The sequence below is a fragment of the Vicugna pacos genome, chromosome 12, assembly GCF_048564905.1.
Source record: "Vicugna pacos chromosome 12, VicPac4, whole genome shotgun sequence".
In the NCBI taxonomy this organism is placed as follows: Eukaryota; Metazoa; Chordata; class Mammalia; order Artiodactyla; family Camelidae; genus Vicugna; species Vicugna pacos.
This window is the reverse complement of record NC_132998.1, coordinates 28,091,109-28,115,038: the sequence shown is the minus strand read 5'-3', so window position 1 is coordinate 28,115,038 and position 23,930 is coordinate 28,091,109. Positions and strand designations below refer to the sequence as shown.

At 37.2% G+C, this 23,930-nt stretch overlaps 2 protein-coding genes across 3 annotated transcripts in view; one reads left to right on the top strand and one right to left on the bottom strand.

Annotated features, from left to right (window-relative positions):
- Positions 1-4,544: 4,544 nt before the first annotated feature.
- Positions 4,545-23,930, bottom strand: part of ALDH1L2 (aldehyde dehydrogenase 1 family member L2) — an 85,109-nt gene continuing 65,723 nt past the window's right edge. Inside the window, exon 24 of one of the 2 annotated variants that reach the window (XR_012078461.1) lies at positions 4,545-5,360. The gene's annotated coding sequence lies outside the window, so the exon portion shown is untranslated. Of the gene's footprint in view, positions 5,361-23,674; positions 23,859-23,930 lie in introns of those variants that run through there. The other variant, XR_012078460.1, reaches the window with a different exon arrangement.
- NOPCHAP1 (NOP protein chaperone 1) lies at positions 12,301-23,588 on the top strand. Its single transcript, XM_006205877.4, has 4 exons — positions 12,301-12,626; positions 14,244-14,330; positions 18,606-18,742; positions 20,596-23,588. The coding sequence occupies exons 1-4, from the start codon at positions 12,512-12,514 to the stop codon at positions 20,812-20,814; spliced, it is 558 nt and encodes a 185-aa protein (XP_006205939.1). The 5' UTR covers positions 12,301-12,511; the 3' UTR covers positions 20,815-23,588.

Sequence of the window (23,930 nt, the reverse complement as noted above, 5' to 3'; positions counted from 1 at the left end):
AAGATGTTGTAGGAGGTACTATAGGAAAGGAAGGAGAGAGTATTCCAGGGCGTGGGAGCCACTTGTGCAAAACAAAAGAGAGGGTGGGCGGTGGGGATTTTAAGGAATGAAAAGAATTTCTGTGTGATGTTTGTATCTCTTTTAGAGCACCTTGTTGATTGGTCCCTATTGAAAGTTTTCCTCCACAAACTCACGGGAATGAACCAAGGGTACGCTGTTCCTGGTGTCTTTGGAATCTCTCTCTGAGAAAGACAGACCCTTGAATACTCAGGAGGGCCCTGTTGTTCCTCAGCCATGCCCACCAATCCTGCCTCCCAGCTTCGGGACTTGCTGTTCTAATTAACTAGGACACTCCATTTTCCCATAAACCTTCCTGGGTCTGCACCCACCAGGCGGACTCAGGGTCTTTCCTCTTTGCTTCTAAGACAGCCAGTGAAGGGCATGATCATATACTTAAAAATACCACATTATAGATACACATTACTGTAAATAAAGTAGATAAACAACAAGGACCTACTGTAAGCACAGGGAACTATATTTGATTTCTTGTAATAACATATAATGGAAAAGAGAAATCTGAAAAAAGTACACATATAGTATAACTGAATTGCTTTGCTGTACACCTGAAACTAACATTGTAAATCAACTTCACTTCAATAAGAAAAAAAATGCTATGTTGTAAAGGTTTACTTATCTGTCCATCTTTCTACTAGGTTGTCAGCAGGGCCTTTATGTCTCAGACTAGCACACTGAGTTAGCCTTAAATGGATACTCAATAATTTTTACCCTGAAATAATTGACCTCCCTTTACTTTCAGTGGTGCTGCTACTGACATTTTGATTTCCTGTTCCCATTCCACTCCCAGCAGATTTATTAATATATTTTAAGATATAATTATATATTGCATTGTTCTGGCTTCTTGAACCTGACTTTGGAATTTGTTGGAAGACAGTCTTTCTGCAACACTGGTATGCTGATGGCTGAGGTATTTTTCAGGAACTTCTGGGTGTTGACTACTCTTCTGGAGATCAGGATGTGGCCTTGCTGATACTGTTCAGCTTAAGGACCAGGCAAACCCAATATTTGTAACCATTCCTTTAAATGGATGTTCATATATCTCCTCAAAAAAGACTATTTAAAACTGTTGACAGCAGCTTTGTCATAGTGTCCAAAACTGTAAATAATTAAAAGTTCATCAATAGGAGAATGGAAAAACTAATTTTGGTATGTTCATATAATAGAATCCTACTCCACAATGAAATGAAACAAACTATGGATATACTTAACAAAAAGGATGAATCTCACTGACACTATACTGAGACAGAGAGAGCCCAGACAGAAAAAATATACATACTATGCATATTCGTTTTCCATTCCTGCTGTAACAAATTACCACAAACATAATGCCTTGAAACATTTGTTGTCTTGCAGTTCTGTATGTTAGACGTCTAATATGAGTCTCACTGAACTAAAAAATTAAGGTGTCAGCAGGGCTGCATTTCTTCTGGGGGCTCTAGGGGACTATTCTGGAGGCTAACCACATTCCTTGGCTTGTGGCTCCCTTATTCTGTCCTCAAAGACAGCAGTGTACACAGAATGTTTGACCCTCCTTCCAGCCTCACATCCCCTTTTTCTTGAGGGGGAGAGGAGGTAATTAGGTTTACTTACTTATTTATTTCTAATGGAGGTACTGGGGATTGAACTCAGGACCTTGCGTATGCTAAGCATGCACTCTACCAGTGAGCTATAACTTCCCCCAATACTCATATCTCTTTGATTCTCTTCTTGTGCCTCTCTTTTCAACTTTTAATGACCCTTGTGAGCACATTGGGCCTATACGGATAATCCGGGATAATATCTCTATTTTAAAGTCAGCTGATTAGCAACCTTAATTTTCTTTTACCACATAATGTAAATATTCTGAACAGATATATTGAGAATAATGAAAGTCAGATTTCCAGTGGTGCTCCGCCAAACTGGTTCTTTTGCGGGGTATTAAAAAAAACTGATCTGCAGCATTTCCCAATTGAGACGGTGTAAATGCTCCCATGGCTGATTGCAAGCAACAGACCAGCTCACAAAATTACAAATAGTAATCAGTCCTCCTGAGCTGATTCATGCTGGTTCCAGCACACTGCTGCAAGCTTCTCATTCTTGAAGTTTTAAAATATAGAAATAAATATAGATAAATTGTGCATCTAAGTATATATGTATGTGTTTCCTTGCCCCCTACGATGGGAGGGCCTAAAGACTAAGACACATGAGTAGCAATTCACATTCTTGGCTAACTAACACATCAAGATCTTGCTTTCTAAATACCATACTCAACATTAAAAAGGAACCAGTGCTCCTTGGAGAAAAGGTTAATTCCAGGGCTGGGGCAGGAAGAGTACAAAATAAGCCTGAAATAACTTCTACCAGAAATTAAGGAAGTGCTCAAAGAATGATGGGGATATGTAAAAAGAAGAGATTTACAAATTGAAAGGGCCCCCACCTGGGACAGTTTTAGTATCAAAATAAATTATAATAGTAATGGGTTAAAACCCATTAAGTAGAATAAAAGTCCATGAGCCAAAACAGGTATAAATAAAGAATAAATAAGTAAATAGGAGAAGAGAAACTCACAGTGGAATACCAACTAATACATAGAGTATGAATGAAAGAGTTAGAAAATCATCAATAGACGTAAAAATTAAGGAGTGAAAGTTTAAATTAAACATATCTCCCCACAGATACTTGTGAACTGAAAAGAAATAACTAGGAATTTTTCAGTGCGGAATCTCACAGACACCATCTTAACCAAGTGATTAAAGCTGACATCACCCATAGTAAGATAAATCTACATCAAGTGAATTCCTGAGTCAACGGACTGAGGAGGACTTGATATCACTTCTGTGGTATATTTGCCAGAAATATATAATCTGAGTCTAGTCACAGAGAAATAGGAGAGAGACCCAAATTGAGGGACATTCAATGAAATCTCTGGTCTGTTCTCCTCAAAAACATCAAAGTCATAAAAGCAAAAAGGTGACCAAGGGAACTGTCACAGATTGGTAGACAGGACTGAGTATAGCACATGATCTTGTGTTGTGGATCCTGGGCCAGAAAAAAAAGTTATAAAGGACAGTATTGAGACAATTAAAATTTGAATACCAACAGTGGATTACATAATGGTACTATATTCATGTTAAATTGTCTGATTTTGTTCATCAAACTCTGGTTATGTAGGAAAGGATCCTTATACTTAGGATTTATACATTGAAATATTTATGGGTAAACAGACAGGAAGTCTATAAGTTGCTCCTGAATTACTCAAAAAAAAAAAAAAAAGACGTGTGTGTGGTATGGGGAGAGAGAGAGAAAACATGACAGCACAAAACAAACAGGGCAAAATATATCCATTTTTGAATCTGGGTAAAAGGTATACAGGAGTTGTACTATTGTCGCAACCTGTCTATACATCTGAAATTATATCCCCAAAAAGTGACAAAAAGGTTGAGATGGGGAACAAAGACATAAGAAGTTACTTTGGCAACATCCCACCAGTGCAGAGGGAAAAACCATACAAAAATGTGCTGCTTCTGCTTTTGCCGTCTGTAGCCACCTCTCTTCCGATACCTTCTGTATTCTCACTGAAAAAAAAACAGGAACTTAGAGCCAGTGTGTAGGTGGTCTGTTTGGGCAACTTCAAAGGAAGACAGCTTTTGCGAAAATGAAAATATTCATTTTAAATTAATAAAGACCTCTCAGTCTTGGAGAGCAGCTTGGGGCTCTGTCATAGTTTGTAATCAGAATGTGTAAACTTGCAAAACGTTCTTAACATGAGATAGATGAAAGAGATAGCATAGGATGAGGAAAAAGGAACAGTACAAAGTGTACACAACTTGCCATGTTAAAAAAAAAGTGTTTCCTTCCAGTCCCCTCCCATGATTTAACTCACGGGTGTTACTTCTGATTAGACTGATATTTAGCAGAATTTAATATAGGTCTTCTTTGTGCCATACTATAGATGGAACTTTGAGAAAGAAATGATGCCTTGTACTATATACAAAATTCAACCCTGAAAAAAATTTTAAAATTCCAGCAGGTGAAGCAGAGAATCAAGTTTTAAGCCAGTTTATTGAAGGTGGCTACTCTTCAGAATACTATTAGAAATAAAATCCTGCTACCTCCACGTCCCCACTCAACACCCCCAAGAGAAATTTTTACCTTGCTAGAAAATAAAGCATTTCTTTGAAACAAATGTTTGATTTTATCCATAGGATTAAATAGATGAATTAAGAGGCCAACCAAAACAAGTTATTTGCAATATAATTACACCATAATTTTCAGCATTAATGTATAACATCTCTAGAGATAAAACAGTTTTGATTTGCAAAATTGAGTAATTAAATTAAGCAGATAATTGTTCCTAAGGGCCTGGGAGCCAGGTAATAGCAACTTGAAGAGTTACCAACATAATCTGGTTAGTCTGCTGAAGATTTAAAAAATTGAGTAAAATTTACCTGTTAGGAAAAAAACCTCTAAATAATAAATCCTGAGTATTATTGACCATAGTAGATGTGTGGGCGCCTCCCTAATTTCTTTTGCACCCTTTCCCTATCACAGCGACTCTGCCAGCTGCAGGGGTAGGCCCTGATTGGCTTAAACCAATTAGGATAATTCATTCCTCGTTTTTCACCAAGCTCAATGGTAGACCCATGACCCAAGCTGGTTAGTTCTACATTTTAACTCTTGAATGGCAATCTTGATTCCAATTTCTTGGAAAGGTTTTATTGTAACACCCAATCAGCAACCAGGGGCTGCAGTTCTCTCCTGATTAGAGCTTGTCGATTGTAACACCTATAACCTGTATGCAAGTCAACCAACAAGTTTCTTATACTGACATGCCTTTTAATATCTTAAGATTTAAAGCTCATCTTCCTTTCGTATGATTTTCCCGTTGAATAAAACAGATATTTATCTTGTAGAATTTCCCACATTGTAGATTTGGCTGATTGCTTCCTTCAGGAGTTTCACGTATCCCTCTTTTCCTTATATTTCCAGAAAATGGTAGGCAGAACTAGGGGCTTGATTTAGAAAAGTTTTCACCTTTTTACAAAACGTACTAGCTGGTGGGAATCTCTGGAGTTTGTTCCAGATTCCTTGTGACAAGATCCCAGTAGTCTTTGAGAGCTTTCTGGCTTTCTGGCTCCATGGATGTTCCAGGCTTGTATTTCCTGACTCAGCTTGTGATCAGTCATTCGTCTAAGAAGCTCAGTTCCATTTTGTGGAGAAAGGTATTTAGCAGGCGCGATCAGAACTCAGGGATGCTTGTTATGGTGGGTTGTTATTGTTTCTAGACCTTCCAGTGGACTAAGCTAGGGAATAAGTAGTTTTTCAGAAAGAGAAAAGGAAATCATGAATTTATACAAATATTACCAATTCAAATTTAAGATTACAGGACAGTTTTACTTTTTATTTCTTTTCTCTTCAACAAAAAATTTGAGCTGCAAGTGGTGTTAATGTAATTACTTATTTGCTTTGTCTAAGAATATGTGTATAGCAGTTTCAAAATAACCATACCAATCATAGTACTAAAAATTAAGGTGATTGAATACATTTTAAGAGTTCTCTGAGGGTGTGTGGTTATTGTCATTATCCTTAAGACATACCTTACAAAAAATGTACTGTCCTAATAGAGAGTTCTGAAGTCATCTAAAATAATTCTTTTCTGTGTTGTTATGCCACAAACTTGATATATAGTTAAATTCAGTTATTTCAGTCTGTTTTCAGTTTGGTGGGGGTGATTTTCTTTCTTTTTGTATTTAATATTATTTTAGTATAAGGTTATATGATTTATATATGATTCCAAAGTCAAAACTATAAAACAAAGCGCATTCAGAGAAGTCCAATACCCTTCCCTGTACCTTTTTTTCCCCTCTAGGTAACTATTTTATTCATTTTTGGCTTATCCCCCACAGATTCTTTTTGAAAATACAAGTATATGTGCATGTGTACGTGTGTGTGCGTCTATCAACATATATAGATATTTTCCTCATTTTATTGCACAAAAGACTATATACTATAAACACTCTTCTGCAATTTGCTTTGTTCACTTATCAGTGTATCCAGAAAATCACTCCATAGCAGGATACACACATTTTCCTCGTTTCTTCTTATATTGGGTAGTATCCCTTTTTCCTTTTGCTCAACTAGATCCCCGTTGATAGACATCTAGGTTATCTAAGCTTTTACTATTACAAATATGCCACAGGGCAAGTGTTATCTTGCATTTTTCCCCAGAGTATCGATAGGAATTTCTGGAGAGGAATAGGGTAAAGGTGAATGCTTACGTGTAATTTTACGAGGTAATGTCAGTTCCTTTCCATAGCAACTCTACCATTTTGCATTCCCAACGTTACTGTATGGCAGCACCTGGTTCCTTACAATTTTGCCAGTAAGTATGTTGTAACTTTCTATTGTTGCCATTCTGATAGGTAAGAAGTGGTTCCTCAGTGTCATTTTCTTGTGTGTGTGTGTGTGTGTGTTTTAAATGAGTTTGAGCATCTTTTAAAACATGTTTGAGCACCATTTGTATTTCTATTTCCATGAATTGTCAGTTCATTACTTTAACTCCTTTTTCCATGGAGTTATTGGCCTTTTTATTCTCAGTTTTTAGAAGCTTTTAATGTTTTGGGTATTGACTCTTTCCAGTGAGAGAAGTTGGAAATCTTGTTTTCAAGTTTATCTGCCTTTGCACATTGCTTATGCTAATTTTTCTTCTGTAAAAGTTACTTCGAGTTTTTATATAGTCAAGTCATGGATCTTTTCTCTTACTGATTTTAGATTTTGAATGATACTTAAGAAAGTTTTCCCCATCTATTCCAGTTTTAAATTCTCTCTCTCTTAGTACTTTAAAGGTTTCATTAAAAAAATTTGAATCTCTAATACATTTGGAATTTATCTGGATGCAGAGTGTGTGGAATGGATCCAGATTTCCCTTTTTTCCCCAAATGGCTATTCTTTTGTTCCCAAACTACTTATTAAAAAACCCATCTTTTTCTTACTGATTTGAGATGCTCCCTTTATCCACACCAAATTTCCCAATGCTCTGGGATCTATTTCTGAATTGTCTTTTTTTTGTCCTGTGTTTTGATTATGCACCAATACTGTTTTTAATTATTATGCAGACTTTATAGTATGTTTTAATATCTACCAAGGGTAGTTCCTCCCTCCCGCTGTCACTCTTCTTTTTCGGAGTCTCTTTGCTGCTACTGTTTGTTTGTCTTTTTGTATGAACTTTATATTCACTCAAAGGGAAAAACATACCTGATGGCATTTTTATTAGGATTCTGGAAAATTTCATAATGTACTTTGGGAGACTGACATATTTTTGATGCTGAGTCTTTTTATCCAAGACCATGGATATATGTGTTATAGCTTTCCATTTATTCAGATCTATTTTTTATCTTTCAAAAATGTTTTATGGTTTTCTTTATATATTTTTTGCAGATTTCTTGTTAAGTTCATGCCTAGATATTTTACTTTATTTTATTCCTCTTAAAAATGGGTTTTATCTTCTACTTTATTTTCAAATTGGGTGGCATTTATTTTATTTCCTGTTACTTTACCAAATTCTCCTGTTTGTAGCCATTTTTCTGATGCTTCTTCTCACTCCCAACTGTAGATATAATATCTGCATATAGAAATAGTTTTTTTAAAAAAGGAAATAGTTTTACCTCATGCTTTCCAATTCTTACGATTCTGTTTCCTCTTATGTAATTATTTTAGCTAACACTGCCAGCTCAATGTTTAGGTAATAGTGAGGACTGTGAACATCCTTGTATTTCCTCTGGAGACTTTAGCAGGAAAGCCTGTATTTCCCCATTAAGTTTGAGGGCAGAGGTATAGACATTTTCTTATGCATAATAGGTATCAGTTTTCATCTTATTGAATGTTGAATTTTGTCAATTATCTTTTGGACGTCTCTGGAGATGATTATATGATTTTTCTTGTTAATTCTGTGAAACCGATGAATTCTAATAATGACTGTACTAGTATATTAATGAATATACTAATTCCTCCTGGAATAAGCACCTCTTGTACAGCATCTATTTTTTAATGTGATCTTGGATTCTGTTTGCAAATATTTAATTTGTTGCATTAATATTCATAATTAAGACTCGAATTGTAGCAAAAGCTGTCAGAGCCTCACCCAAGTCCCATTCGCACTTACCATTTGTGTACACATCTGCCCAATTTTCAATAGTCAGCGCTATAATTCTTTGCCTGAAGATTTTCTCTGGCCACTGGAGCCCACTGAACTAGAGAGAAAGGAGCAAGCCAGAAATGCAGGGAAATTCCCACCCCCTAGGAGCACCCCTCAATGATGACTGACATAAGCTGGTGGATAAACACCTAGTATCACCCAGAATAATTGGAGAATTTCCCAGAAGGATTAAGTTCCAATTGCCCTTAGTGACAATTTGCTTGGTAGTAACACATTATTGAGTCTCTTCTTTGCATGTTTCTCTTCCCCGTTCTGGCTCCCAAACTGCTTGCACTTGAACCTTATCTCTAGGTTGGCTTCTAGGGAAACCTAATTAAGCCAAGTCTATCATTTTCTTTTTTTGTACAATCTTTGTGAAATTTGGATATCAATGCTATAATCAATTCTTAGAATCTGGGACATTTACTTTCATTTATAATACTCGGAAATAGTTTAAGTAGTGATAGATTTGTCTCATCTTCAAAGGTTTGATAGAAATCCCCTATAAAACCAACTGGGCATGGTGTTTTTATGTGGGAGCTCTGACAAACTTCTCTATAACTTCTATAGAAATAGCTCTATTTAGAACTATTACTGATACTGGGGAAATTTTGTATATTTCTGGAATCTTATCCATTTCAAATGGTTTCATATAGATTTTCAAACTTATTTGCATAGAGTTGTGCAAGGTAGTATTTATAAGTTTTTTGTATATTTCCACTGATTTTATGGTTATTATTCCATTACCTTTTATTTCATATATTTATACCTCCTCGTCTCCCCTATTTTGGTCTAGGTTAGCTAGTGGTTTGTTTATTTTCTTGACTTTTTAAATACTTAACTTTGGGGGGCACAATTTCATTTCACGATTTCCTCTTGATACAAGGATTGTTTGTATAGTTTTAGGTGGAAGAGACTTTTTTATGTCATTAATTGCTAGTTATATAGAATTGTGACCATAGAAGGCCACATATCATTTGCATTCTTATGAGGTATTGAAATTTTCTTTGTGGACTACATGTCAATTTTGTGAATTTTCCACATGACTTAGAAGAAAGTTTAATCTCCATTATCAGGATTCAGTGTTTAATACACATTTATTAGATCTACTTTGTTGATAATTTTGTTTAGTTCTTCTAGATCCATATTACTTTTTTGTCCAATTAGGTCCATTCTGTTCTGAAAGGGTAGACTTTCTGTTTATTTATCTTTGCATTCCTTTTTAGTTTCTGCTTTATAATACTTATTGCTGTCTTAGGCATGTGGATTCTAATGATGGTTTTCCTTTGTAAATTGTAGTGTTTAGCATTATAAAGTGTCTTTCTGTTTCCTTTTTGGGGGATGGGCCTGAATTCTTCCTTGTCTAATAATAAAGCCGTGACCCTTTTTTTTTAAGTTGAGATCCAATTGACATACAACACTGTATTAGTTTTAAGTGTAGAACATAATGATTTGATATATGTATGTATTGCAATATGATTACCAGAGTAAGTTAACATCCGCCACCTCACATGCTTATAATTTTTCCTTGTGATGAGGAACTTTAAGATCTATTCTCTAAGCATCTTTCAAATACACAATACAGTATTGTTAACTGTAGTCACCATGCTGTACATTACATCTCCACTATTTCTCTTATAACTAGAAGCTCACCCATTTCTCCCACCACCACTCCCCTCCACTGGCAACCACAAGTTTCTTCTCTATATTTATGTGTTGTGCTGTTTTTTTTTCTTTCTAAGATTCCACATATAAGTGAGAACACACACAGTATTTGTCTTTCTCTATCTAACTTATTTTGTTTAGCATAATATCCTCAAGGTCCATCCATGTTACAAATGGCAGGATTTCCTTCTTTTTATGGCTGAATAATATGTATATTAATATTTATATTAATTATATAGATATAATAATACATATATCTCACATTTTCTTTATCCATTCACCTGTTGATAGACACTTAAGTTGTTTCCATGTCTTGGCTGTTGTAAATAATGCTGCAAAATACAGGGGTACAGATATCTTTTTGAGTTAGTGATTTCACTTCCTTCAGATAAACACCCAGAAGTGGAATTGGTGGATTACATGGTAGCTTTATTTTTAATTTTTTTGAGGAACCTCCATACTGTTTTCCATAGTGACTACACCAACTTACATTTCCATGAACAGTGTACAAATTTTTCCTTTTTCCACATCCTCACCAACACTTGCTATTTCTTGTCCTTTTTGTAGTAGCCAGTCTAACAGGTGTGAGGTGATATCTCATTGTGGTTTTGATCTGCCCCCCTTGCTTTTTAGATTTAGATTTTATTTAGAATGGATATAGATTAATCAGGTGTATTTAAATTTAAAAAATACCCTTTTATTTTTACCATTTTAATTTTATATTTTAGGTAAGTCTCTTCTATCTAATATATTCACTTCCTAGAAAATCTGAAAATCCTTTCCTTTTTATAGGTCAGTTAGCTCTATTGCATGTATTGATAAAATTGATTTGCTTTGCTTTGGTTTTGTCATAATCATATAAATTTCTTGCTAAAAGTCTGTTTTATTTAGCCCTCCCTCTCTCTCTCTTTCTATCTCATTAATTTTGGTATTTAGGAATATATTTATTTTATTCTAATAACTTTACTCAATACCATTCAGTCCTCTTTTATTTTGATGTTGTCTTCTTGCTATGAACAATATTGTAATTAGCTAGTAACTTCCTCTTTCTCTTCTCTCCTTTACCCCCCAAATCTAACTTAAAAGTATTATCCTTTTATTCCCAGTTTTTAAAAAGCAAGATTTCCTCTTCATATACAGTCTTTGCTTTCTCCCCATTTTTGATAATTTGTATTATATCCATAATATAAAACCTATAAAAATTAAATACTGTTCTTTCAACCTTATTCTCACTATTTCTCCCCAATTCTACTGTAAAATGCTCACCACAAAAACTTAAATTGAATTTCTCCAATTTTTGGAATCATATTCTCTGGTAAATTTCTCAAGAAGGCTATGGGAACAAGATTTCTTGAGTCCTTGCATGTTCATAATGGTCTATGTCTCTAAAACATGATCGTGTTATGTATATATAAGAATACATCAATAATTCAATAACGACAAAGCAACTTGTATTAAAATGGGCAATGGACTTGAATATACATTTCTCCAAAGTAGACATACAAATAACTAATAAACACATGAAAAGATGCTCAACATCACTAATAATTAGAGAAATGCAAATCAAAACTATAGTGAGTTTACAATTAGTTATCACCTCACACCCAGTAAGACGGCCACTATTAAAAAAAAAAAGAAAGAAAAAGAAAATAAGCGTTGGTGAGGATGTGGAGAAATTGGAACACTTAGGCACTATTGGTGGGAATGTAAGATAGTACTCACTATGGAAACCAGTACAGAGTTTCTTAAAAAGTTAAAAATAGAATTACTATATAGTTAGTAATCATAATTCTGTGTATAAATCCAAAAGGATTGAAAGCGCTGTCTCAAAGATGTATTTGCATAGCTATGTTCATTGCAGCATTATTGCAATATCCATGAGGAAGCAATATAAATGTCTATCTATCAAGGGATAAATGGGTAAAGAAAATGTGGTATATTCGTGGAATAGAATATTATTCAGCCTTGACAAAGAAGGGAATCCTTAAACATTGAGTCCGTTATACTAAGTGAAATATGCCAGTCATGAAAAGATATGAAAAAATACTTTATGATTCTACTTATATGAAGTATCTGAAATAGTTAAACTCACAGAAACAGAAATTAGAATGGTGGTTGCCAGGAGCTGGAGGCAGGGAGCAATGCAGGGTTGCTCAATGGATACAGAGCTTCAGTTTTGCAAGATAAAAAAAAATCTAGAGATCTGTTACATTGTTATGTAACTGTACAGATAAAAACAGTTAAGATGGTACATTTTATGTTATGTATTTTTTCTACCACAATTTAAGAAAATAAACTTAGAAAAAAGCGAGAGGAGAGCAGCCCTACGGTGCACTCTTCTCGTTCGGATTCATTTAGCTAAAGCCCAGCCTTGCCACGTCTTTCATCCAATCACAGGGTCTCCACCTTCCTTTTCCCACGACAGGAATGACCTCGTAGCTCCGCTAGGTGTCGCCCGGCCGCGGGCCACTCTCGCCCCGCCTTTCGCCCCGCCCCTCCGATTTTCCTCCAATCGCAGCCCTGGCCCCGCTCTCTGCCTCAGCCTTTTCCTGCATCCGGGCCTGGAGGGGTTGGATCTGAAAACTAGCGACCAGCATGGAAGTCCAAGACGATCCCCAGTCCGGTCCCCGCTGCTCGTCGTCCTCCCGGGACGGCTCAGGGGTCTCGGTGTCCAAGGAGCTGCTAACGGCGGGCAGCGGCGGCCGCGGAGGTAACGGGCAGGTGACGGCGGCGTGGGGCGCGCACGTGCTGCAGCAGCCGCGGTCTGGGCGGCTGTTCCCTGCGCAGGCCTGGCACTAAGGAGGGAGCCCCGGGTACGGTCGCAGGACTCCTGCTTGCCCCCAGCCCCTGGGGTCGGGGATTGTGCATCCGGCCTCGGGACCGGGGGTAGTTCCTGTATTATGCACGGTCGTGAACGCCCACCGCCGATCGCCGCAGCGAGACACCTCCCCTAAGGGGGCGGCTCTAAGGTGGGCTCTGGGTTTCAGCAGCTGGCTGGTAGGGGGAGCCGATGAATATTATGAATTCACCACCCTCTCTGCGCAGATGCCCACAGAGCCACCCTTAGTGCCGGTTTTTTCTAGAGGGAGACGGGTCCAGAAAAATCCTCATAGGATCTCAGACACCATAATAGAGAACTAAAAAGCAAGTGTTCAGATCCCAGCTCCACGAGTAATTAATTAGCTGGGGACCTTTAGGAGACTTGTTTACATTCTCAACGCCCCAGTTTTACATTTGGAAAATGGAGGTAATAGTACCTATAGATTTTTTTTTTTGAGAAGAATGCGCCTAAGATCTTGAGCACCTTCTCATTAAATATTAACTTGAAGAAAAGATTGTGTGAGAACCCAGAATATCAGAAGAAGTTACAGTAATAATAGCCAGAGCTTCCGTAGTACTTACAATGCCCCAGGAATTAATTCACTAATCTAATCCTCCCGACTGCCCTGGGTAGAAGGTTCTGTTATCCCTGTTTTGTAGATGAGGGAACTGGGTTCTGGTGTATCGTACAGATAAGTAACTTGCTGGAGATTGTGTGGCTGGAAAGTGGCAAAACTGGGATTTGAATCCAGTCGGCGAGGCTCCAGAGTCCATGCTCTTTAATCCAGTTGCTAAGGCCTAAGGTATAAGCAAGGAATGCTGAGCTGCTGCTTTGAGGGTGAACAGGATTTTTATACCGGAGTGAAGAGATTTTCTTCTTCTCCACCAGGTGTTGGAAATAGGGTGCTCAAAGCCTTGAGTTTTGAAGGACAAGCCTTATTCTCTGAGCTCTGATGGGCTGGAGAGCTAGGTTGATTTGAGGAGTAGTGAATGTTGAAACTGAATAAATGGAATCGGGAGGGGACAGCAATTCTCCAAAGGGCTGTTTTGTCTAGGTCGGATATCTTTGCCAAAGGGGAACTAACCAGGCAGGTGGGTTTTATAAATTAAGAAACTAATGCTCAAAGACATTAGGTAATTTGCGGAAAATAACACAGCTGGTAACCATTTCTGACCTCACTTAACCTTTACCGTACTTTGAACTGCTTCCTGCATTCTGTCATTGCCGACCCACAGTTGTCATTGATGGATTTCTGACCCAAAAAGATCTAGTTTAGTATGCATTGATTAGTCGGCATCAGTGGCACAGAGATGTAGGAGACAGGCTTAAGAAAGTGGGTGATCTACGTGCATAAAGACCGGAAATGTAACAATTTGTGGAGTTTTTCTTTCTTTAGAAAAATATCTTGGGAAATGTGGAACAGTGAAAACTTGAGGGTGGTCTCAGAAAGTTTGCTGATGGGCTCCTATCTCTTTGTGCTAGTAAATTAAGTGTGTGTGTTTTCAGGTATATGGGACACTTTGCTCATCAACTCCAAGCCTAATTCTAGAAAGAATTCCACTCTTCAGACAGTTCGAATAGAGAGGAGTCCCTGTAAGTACCCTTCCCCCCGCCTCTCTCTCTCAAGATCCCTTTCTGGTGTTAAATTCTGCCTAACTAAATGGTTATTTGATGGGACAGTGTCTGCCTTTGTGGTCAGCTATCAAACCAGAGTCCAGCTGAGCACACCTTACTTGGGATTTACTTCCCTGCTTTAAGAGGGTAACTTTGTGGGATGGATTTTTGGAAATCAAAACCAATTATTCTTGATCTCCTTGGAAAATTTTTTTCTAGGTTACTGAGTCCCAAATTTAATATCCATGTATGGGAAAACATCACCACATTCCATTAAATTGGACATAATTATTTAAATAGTAAATGTTACTCATACATGACATAACAGGGCCAGTTACTCTGATACTGCTGTATGCACACCCAAATATACATACCACTCAGATTTTGTTCATATAGCCTTCATGTAATACTCAGCATCTGTATAATTCCCTCTTAATGTTAAAAAAAAAAAAGAATAAACACAAGAATTAGTGAAAGTAATGTAACTAATACATGAGGTTATAATGTCTATAAACTAAGAAGTCATGAGTATTCTGAGGTGGGGAACTTAACCATAGCATGCGCTAAATTTATAACAGCTAAAGTGACTGCATGGGGCTCTCTACTCAAATATGAGCTTTTGTATGAACATAAATTTTCATTTTGGGGGCTATATACCTCAGAGTGGAATTGCTGATCATATGGAAAGTGTACTTTTTATAAAGAAGAACTTGCCAAACTATTTTCAGAGTTGGGTGCACCACCTTGCATTCCCACCAGCTGGGTATGAGAGTGTAATCACTGCACATCCTCACCAGCCCATGGTGTGGTCTGTCATCTTAATTTTAGCTATTCTAGTGCTATGTAGTGGTATTGCAATGTCTCCTTAATTTGTTTTCCCCTAGTGACTGAAGATGTTGAACATCTTTTCATGTGTTTATTCACCACTTATATGTCTATTAAAGGTTAATGGATATAGAATTCTAGGTTGACCAGTAGCTAACATATTTTTTTTAATCATTCAGTATTTTAAAAGATGTTGCCCTGCTGTCTTCTGACTTAAATTGTTTTTGATGAGAAGTCTGCTATCGTTCTCATCTTTGTCATGTATAGTTCTTTTTCTCTCTGGTTGCACTTAAGATTTTCTTCTTTGAAAGAAAGAGCCTGGAAGAATAACTCTCCCAGACTTCAGACAATACTATAGAGCTACAGTCATCAAGACAGCATGGTACTGGTACAAAAACAGACATATAGACCAATGGAACAGAATAGAGAGCCCAGAAATGAACCCACAAACTTTTGGTCAACTCATCTTCAACAAAGGAGGCAAGAATATACAATGGAATAAAGACAGTCTCTTCAGCAAACGGTGCTGGGAAAACTGGACAGCAGCATGTAAAACAATGAAGCTAGAACACACCCTTACACCATATACAAAAATCAACTCAAAATGGATCAAAGACTTAAACATAAGACAAGATACAATAAACCTCCTAGAGGAAAACATAGGCAAAACATTATCTGACATACATTTCAAAAATTTTCTCCTAGAAGAAATAAAAGCAAGAATAAATAAATGGGACCTAATGAAACTTACAAGCTTCTGCACAGCAAAGGAAATCAGAAGTAAAACAAGAAGAAAACCTACGGAATGGGAGAAAATTTTTGCAAGTGAAACCGACAAAGGCTTGATCTCCAGAATATATAAGCAGCTCATACGACTCAATAAGAAAAAAATAAACAACCCAATCCAAAAATGGGCAGAAGACCTAAACAAGCAATTCTCCAAGGAAGACATACAAATGATCAATAGGCACATGAAAAAATGCTCAGTATCACCAATTATCAGAGAAATGCAAATCAAAACTACAATGAGGTATCACCTCACACCAGTCAGAATGGCCATCATTCAAAAATCCAAAAATGACAAATGCTGGAGAGGCTGTGGAGAAAGGGGAACCCTCCTACACTGCTGGTGGGAATGCAGTTTGGTGCAGCCACTATGGAAAACAGTGTGGAGATTCCTCAAAAGACTAGGAATAGACTTACCATATGACCCAGGAATCCCGCTCCTGGGCTTGTATCCAGAAGGAAATCTACTTCAGGGTGACACCTGCTCCCCAATGTTCATAGCAGCACTATTTACAATAGCCAAAACATGGAAACAGCCTAAATGTCCATCAACAGGTGACTGGATAAAGAAGAAGTGGTATATTTGTACAATGGAATACTACTCAGCCATAAAAACCGACAACATAATGCCACTTGCAGCAACATGGATGCTCCTGGAGAATGTTATTCTAAGTGAAGTAAGCCAGAAAGAGAAAGAAAAATACCATATGAGATTGCTCATATGTGGAATCTAAAAAACAAAACCAAAAACAAACAAACAAAAAGCGTAAATACAGGACAGAAATAGACTCATAGACAGAGAATACAGACTTGTGGTTGCCAGGGGGGTGGAGGGTGGGAAGGGATAGACTGGGATTTCAAAATTGTAGAATAGATAAACAAGATTACACTGTATAGCACAGGGAAATATACACAAAATGTTATGATAACTCACAGAGAAAAAAATGTGACAATGAGTGTGTATATGTCCATGAATGACTGAAAAATTGTGCTGAACACTGGAATTTGACACATTGTAAAATGATTATAAATCAATAAAAAATGTTAATAAAAAGATTTTCTTCTTTATCACTGGTTTTCACCAATTTGATGGTGATGTGCCTTGTTGTCATTTTCTTTGTGATTCTTGAGCTTGAGGTTTGTTGAACCTCTTGGATCTGTGGATTTACAGGGTTTTTTTTTCAAATTTGGGAAATTTTTGGTCAGATATTTTTTAAGTCCCCCTTCTTTCTCATCTTTCCTGTGGGGACTTTGTAATTACACACAGTTTTGCTACTTGAAATTGTCCCACAGCTCAATGATGCTTGGTTCTGTTTTGTTGGTCTTTGGTGTTGTTTCTTTTGGTCTTAGTTTTTGTGTTTCATTTTGGATAGTTTTTGTTGTTACGTCCTCAAGTTCACTAATCTTTTCTTGTCTAATCTGCTGTTTAATCCCATCCAATTTATTTTTCAAACCAGATATTGTAGTTTCCATCTCTAGAAGTTCAGTGTGAGTCTTTTTTATATCTTTCATTTATCTCCTTATGGTGAGGAATGAGAAGAATTTCCTTGTTCTTTTTCTCTGCTTTCTTGAATACAAGGAGTATATTTATAATAGCTGTTTTAACAGTCTTATTGCTGATTCTATCATCTGTGTCATTTCTGGATCTATTTCTGTTGATTTTTTCCTTACTTATGGGTTGTATTTCCCCACTTATTTGCATGCTTGGTAATTTTTTTTATTAATTGACGTATAGTCAGTTTACAATGTTGTGTTAATTTCTGGTGTACAGCATATGGCTCAGTTATATATACGTTGTTTGCTCATTTCTCTGGGGATAAAAAAAAATGCCCCAGTGATTTCAGGTGCATCTGCATCCACGTGTTCAGTGTCATCAGGGATCTGCTGCTCCGTATCTGTTGGTTCTGCTTGTCTAAGCATTGGCTTTGTCTAAAACAAGCTCATCCCCAATGCATAGCAAGTGGGCCAGTTTATCAGCAGCTGTAGGCTTATATTCAGCAGCTCACTCAAGCCGTTTACTCTGAAAGAAGGGATGTCTTTCTCAGCAGTGCAAACCAAAGTCCCAGGGTGGTATCTTACTGGCCTGACTAGATCACGGTGTTGCTGAACCAAATCAGAGTGGCCAAGGTTGTAGAACAGGTACGCACGAACAGGGTAGGGACAAGAGTGACTAAGAGTGACTCTTAGTTTAAAAGGAAAGTCGGGGTTATGTTATCAGAAGAAGGGGAACAGATGTTGGGAAGGTCCAAGAAACCTCTGCTCATGCCCGAGGTAACTGAGAGGTGGAACTGGAATTCTGTTAATAACCTCATCAGTCTGACTTCAGAGCCTTGTGCATATAAGTTCTACTGCTGCTTGTTAACTATTTGTTGAAGGCCAGTCTTCTAGGAATTTCCACTTCTGGGGGTGTATGAAAAACACAAAACTTTGAGACATAATTGCTGAATTGATAGTCCTACTGCTTTAAGAATTCAGAAGATGATGGAGGTCTTTAAAATGGAAGGGATTTGAAAGATTTTTTAAAATTATAATTATTGTTATTATCAAGTTGAGAAATGTTTTACAAGAAATTCTAGATTTTGAAATTTGAAGTTTGGCCAAATGCTAACATAAATATTGATAAACTATATTTCTTCTCCTTAGTGTTGGACCAAGTACAGACCTTCCTCCCACAGATGGCTCAGGCAAATGAAAAGCTAAGAAAAGAAATGGCAGCTGCACCACCTGGTCATTTCAACATTGAAAATATTGATGAGACTCTTGGAAAAGTTATACAAATGGTAACTGTGGTTTGTTTTCATTTCATAAAGTAAAAATTACCAGTATGTATCATCACGCATACTGCGTGAAGAGAAAGAACTTTTTTTTTTAATTTTGGGAGGTAATTAGGTTTATTTATTTATTGTTTTATTGGAGGTACTGGGGATTGAACCCAGGACCTCGTGTATGCCAAGCATGCACACTAACACTGAACTATACCCACGACCAAGAAAGAACTTTTAAAATTTTAATTCCAAGTGTTGTTTTCCTTTTTTAATGCAAAGTCAGCTCATGTTTCCAGTACCACATAGGTACTTGGTCATTTTATGATTAAGGGTCTAATAGATCAGTAAGCTTCCCTGGGTGAAGTTTAGGAATTTAGTAATTTGCAATCATAGGGAGGCTTTTTCAAGTCAAATGTTACATTTGTTATCTTGAAGCATTTATTTGCTAAATGTCCTAATTGGATTTTTTCTTATTTTTCTCTCCAAGGCCCAAAAGAGGCATTCATAGTCTGATTCATTGAGAATGCAAAAATAAACGATGTGTAAAACAGAGTAACTGATTACATAGCCACCTGTGAGAATTGCCTCTCCACTTAGGCTCATATCTTATTTCCACACTGGAATTCCCTTTATTCCACTTGTGTCTGGACAAATCTGACACCATTGTTAATAATAATACCTGATTTGTCATCAAATCTGTCAGCCCTATTGCCAGAATATACCCCAAATCCAGCCATTTCGCACGGCATCCACTGCCACCAACCTCGGTCTAAGTGATTACGGTATCCCCTGTGGATTATCCCATTGATTCCCCAACCAGTCTCCCTGCCTCCACCCTTTCTTTCTGGAGTCTTTTTTTCACACAGTGTGTGTGGCCCACAGTTTGGGAACCAGGGGGCTTCCCATCACATTTCTAGTAAGTTCAAAGACCCCCATGGGCCTGTATGATCCTGCCTCCAGCTCTCTACCTGACCTCATCTCCCACCCGGCCCCTCGTTTACTGACTTCAGTCTTGTCTTCCTGCTCCATGCCTTTCCCTGTTTGTAGACTGCCCTTCCCCACATTTCTGCATCTTTACTCCCTCCATCTCTTACTTCTAGTCACCTCAGCAAGAGGCCCTCCCTGATGGCCTGATTATTAGCTTATTTTTTTTTTCTTTTTAATTTTCACTGCCCTACACTATGCTTTATATGTGATTGTTTATTGCCTTTCTTTCCCAACTACAACAGAGGTCAGCACATGTTTTCTGTAGGGGGCCGGACAGTAAATACATCAGGCCTTCTGGGCCATGCCATCTCTCGTGACTGCTCAGTCCTGCCATCTCAGCTGTAGATGGTACTTAACGAACAGACAAGTTTTACAAATTTCATTTATAGACACTGACATTTGACTTTCATATAATTTTCATGTTTCATGAAATACTCTTTTGATTTTTTTTTCCTACCACTTAAAAATGTAAAAACTATTCTTAGCTCATGAGCTGAACAAAAGCAGGCAGCAGGGTAGGTGTGACCTGCAGGCTGTAATTTGCCGTCTCCTGCTCAAAAACGTAAGTTCTACAAAGGCAAGGATTTTGTCGTTATTGTGGAGTCTCTAGTCCTTAGTGCAGTGCCTGGTTCGTGTTGACGTTTATTGAGGGAATATTGTTGAATACATTCAGGATAAATAGAATTAGGTTGTGGGGGACTTTTTAGACTTGCACTAAATATAGATCATTATGGTCGACTCTGGCAACTAAAGAATAACAATGCTTTCTTGTCCTTCATGCTTCAGTATTTGTGCTAAATGTTGGCTGTTCCATAAGGTGTCGTTAAAACTTTTTAGGGAACTGCCCTGAAATAAATTTCCCACATGGTGTTTTTTGGCAGGATGTGGCCTTGTTTGAAGTGAATCAGTCTGATTCACAAGAAGAGGACTGTTCAGAAGAGAATTCTCAAGACAGTTCAAAGGACAGTTCAGAATCTGAGGATGAAGACGACAGCGCCTCTTCTGAAGTCACCATCAATAACATCAAGCTTCCTCATTCAGAAGATAGAAAAGGCAAGATAGAGGTATTGGACAGTCCTGCCAGCGAAGAAAAGAAATAGGGAAATAAATGATCTAAGAAAGAGGTGATAGAGCCTGCTAATTCTGTGAAAGAGAATGTGGTTCCCTAGTTATTTTGCATTTCAGGTATCTATGGTGCTTCTATGTAATGTCAGACATATTTTGCTTCTTGGAGAAACAGAAGCTGGGTTTTAAAGAACTGGAAGAGAGAGCCTTTGGGGATCTTTTAAGAGCAGACTGAATTTGATCTCATGCTAGAGATATGGTTTAGAAAGCTTAACTTTACATATGGTGATAGTGAATTTGTTGGCATCTTCTTTCTTTAGCATGGACTTAGAGGTATCAAACTTTATTTTAAAGTAAAAATACAAATCACCTATTTATTTTTGTTTTAAATTATCCTCTTGGATAAAACAACCTAGGTTTGTTCTTTATTTAAGGTTATTATGAAGTCAAATTTATTGCTGTCAAAATGGGTTCAGCGAAGGAGAAGTTTTTTTTTTTAAGATTTTTTACAAAGGGAATATTTATACTTAATTGCTGTCAGACATATCTACTTTCACTTAGAAAAAAAAATCCTTTCCAGTTTGAGCTGGAAAACCAGTGCTCTGTGCTTTAATCACTGTTGGTGCGTCTGGAGCCACTCAGTACACATCGAATTTACTGCTTGGAAAATTTGTAGGTTTTTGGTGTTGTTTTTTCTTTTTTTTTCATAAAGCAGTTTTTTTTGTTTCAGCTATTAAAATTATTCCTCACAGTTGCCCACAGTTTTATAAAACTATAAATGTAGAGGATAGGGACACCACAGGAAGACTGGGCACAGTACATAAACATAATAACTGGTTTTCCCTTTCAAACGACAAAATGATCCTCCATCGGAGTTGCCTTTCTGCCTCATTCTTAACCTTATTAAACTTGTTTATGATCTCTGCCAAGGGATTGGCTTTTCTTAGGGTGTAGACCTGAGAGTTTAAAGGATTCTCCAACTGTGTTGAGCTGATGGACCTTTGTCCCCTCATGTTGTAGGGTTCTCTATTAACTATTTTTTCCTGCTTCTCACATTAGTCTAAGACATCTTGTAAATACTCGGAAGGTAATTCTCAGGTATTTCCCGTTGGAACTTGGAACCCAGGCTAAAGGTATGAAGAAGTGAACAGATCTGGAAACGAGACTTCTTAGCTGGGGTTATTATGTGTAGCAACAAACACAGCTGTGCTGAATTATTGGTGTAAATATTTAAAGATTGTCTTCTACCAGATAGTAATTATGCTACATTGTGGGAAGAGTTGCGTTTGTCCGGTTCACTTCTTAGCATGGTGCATGGTACACAGTAGGCACTGAATGATGTTCATAAGTGAATTAGCAGGTATACGAGGATGTACAGGACATTTCAAGCCATGATATCTATGGAGATATAAAGGTGTAATTTCACAGGAAATACATATCCAACTAGAAATAGACTGATGGTCAGGGAAAGAGACTAGTCAGTCTAGAAATACATAACTAGTGTAGAATTTTAATGTATTTCTCTCCTGTGATGGCTGTCTCATATAATACAACTAGGTGTTCTATACAGTTACAGTTAAGTCAACCAAATTCAATACCTCTGGACAGTCTTATGACATAGGAGAAAATAGAAAACCCAAAATTTAGTATGTGATAAGGATGCCATTTTTTAAGTCCATAAAATGGACAAATTATTTACAGCGTCAGGGCTACTTTTAAACAAGGTTAGGTTCTAGCCTCTTACCGTGTACTAAGATACATTATATATGGATTAAAGATTTAAATATTAAAAATAGAATTACAAGAATTTCATACTAAAATATGGATGAATATTTAATAAAAGCAAAAGCTTTTTTTTTTTTAAGGCAGAACACCAAAGCCTGAAATCACAAAGGAAAAGAGCAGAAAGTTCATAAATATTAAAAACTAGTGGGTGGGAAAGAAATCTAAAAGGCAAGGGACAAACTGGGAAAAATATTTGGCAATATAAGGCAAAAGTGAGTACTATTAGTACATAAAGGGCTCTTAAAAATTAGTATAAGAAAATGACTAGTATCTCAATAGTGAAAAAGCCTTAGGACATGAACAAGTAATTCAAGGAAAAAAATGTTCAATCCCATTTTTCAAAGACATGCAGATGAAACCAAGATTGTATTTTTTTGCCTGTGGTGAAGTGGCAGATCAAACAACAGCCAGTAGTCACTGGGCCCCTTCTGTGTGTCAGCCACTGTTCTGGTGTTTGACATGTAAGAGTTACCACCACTCACACATATACAAAAGCTTCTTACTGGGGCATACATTTAACATTTGTGCACTTTATGTATGTTACACCTTAATTGAAAAACCATTTTGTTTGTAAGCAGTTTGCTCTCCAGTCTCTTGGGAACTAAGTCCCTGTAGTGCTTTGGTTGGTCTGACCCTGTGGTTCTCTGCTTGGTGCTTAGGTGTGAGGTGATGGCAGCCATTTGGAGAAGGTTCCTTCTCCTGCTGAGGCTGGTGTGAGATGTTCTCTTCAAACTTGTGTATTATCCTTTTATGGCTCTTGACAGTTATAAATCAGAAAATTAGGTGTAATTGTCTTTAAAGCAAAAATATTCTTGATGAATCCCGTCTATTCTAATAATACTTTAATTGTGCACCAAATATGGTACTTAAAAAAACAACTGCCTTGCAAAGTAGTTTGTATTCTCGTGCTGGAATGTGGTAGGAAAGACAAGAAAAGAGGTTGAGTCTTTGATTTGTATTTCCCTCAGTGCCTAGCATGGTGCCTTTCACTCAAAATGTACAATAAATGTTCATGAAACTTTTATTTTCCCTCTTTGTGTCAGTAAAGTAATACACCTTAAACATCAGTGGTTCATAATCCTGAAGAAAAAAAGGACAAGTTTACTATCGTTTGGCTTACTGATTGGTAGGCTTTTACCAAAAGTTTAATGTTGGAATCTCTGTGTGGTTGAGTCCCCTCCATCTGTTCATGGAGAACCCTTGCCAGTAAGGAAGTACGTAAAGAGATGATTCCTTTCTTTTGAAGGAAAGGACTGGGTATCTTATGACTGGATGTGATTCCTGGAACTCCAACCTAGTGGACAAAATGGAGCCAGCTCTTGAGGGTTCAGTCAGCACACCAAGGATAGCAAAGAGAAGCAAACAA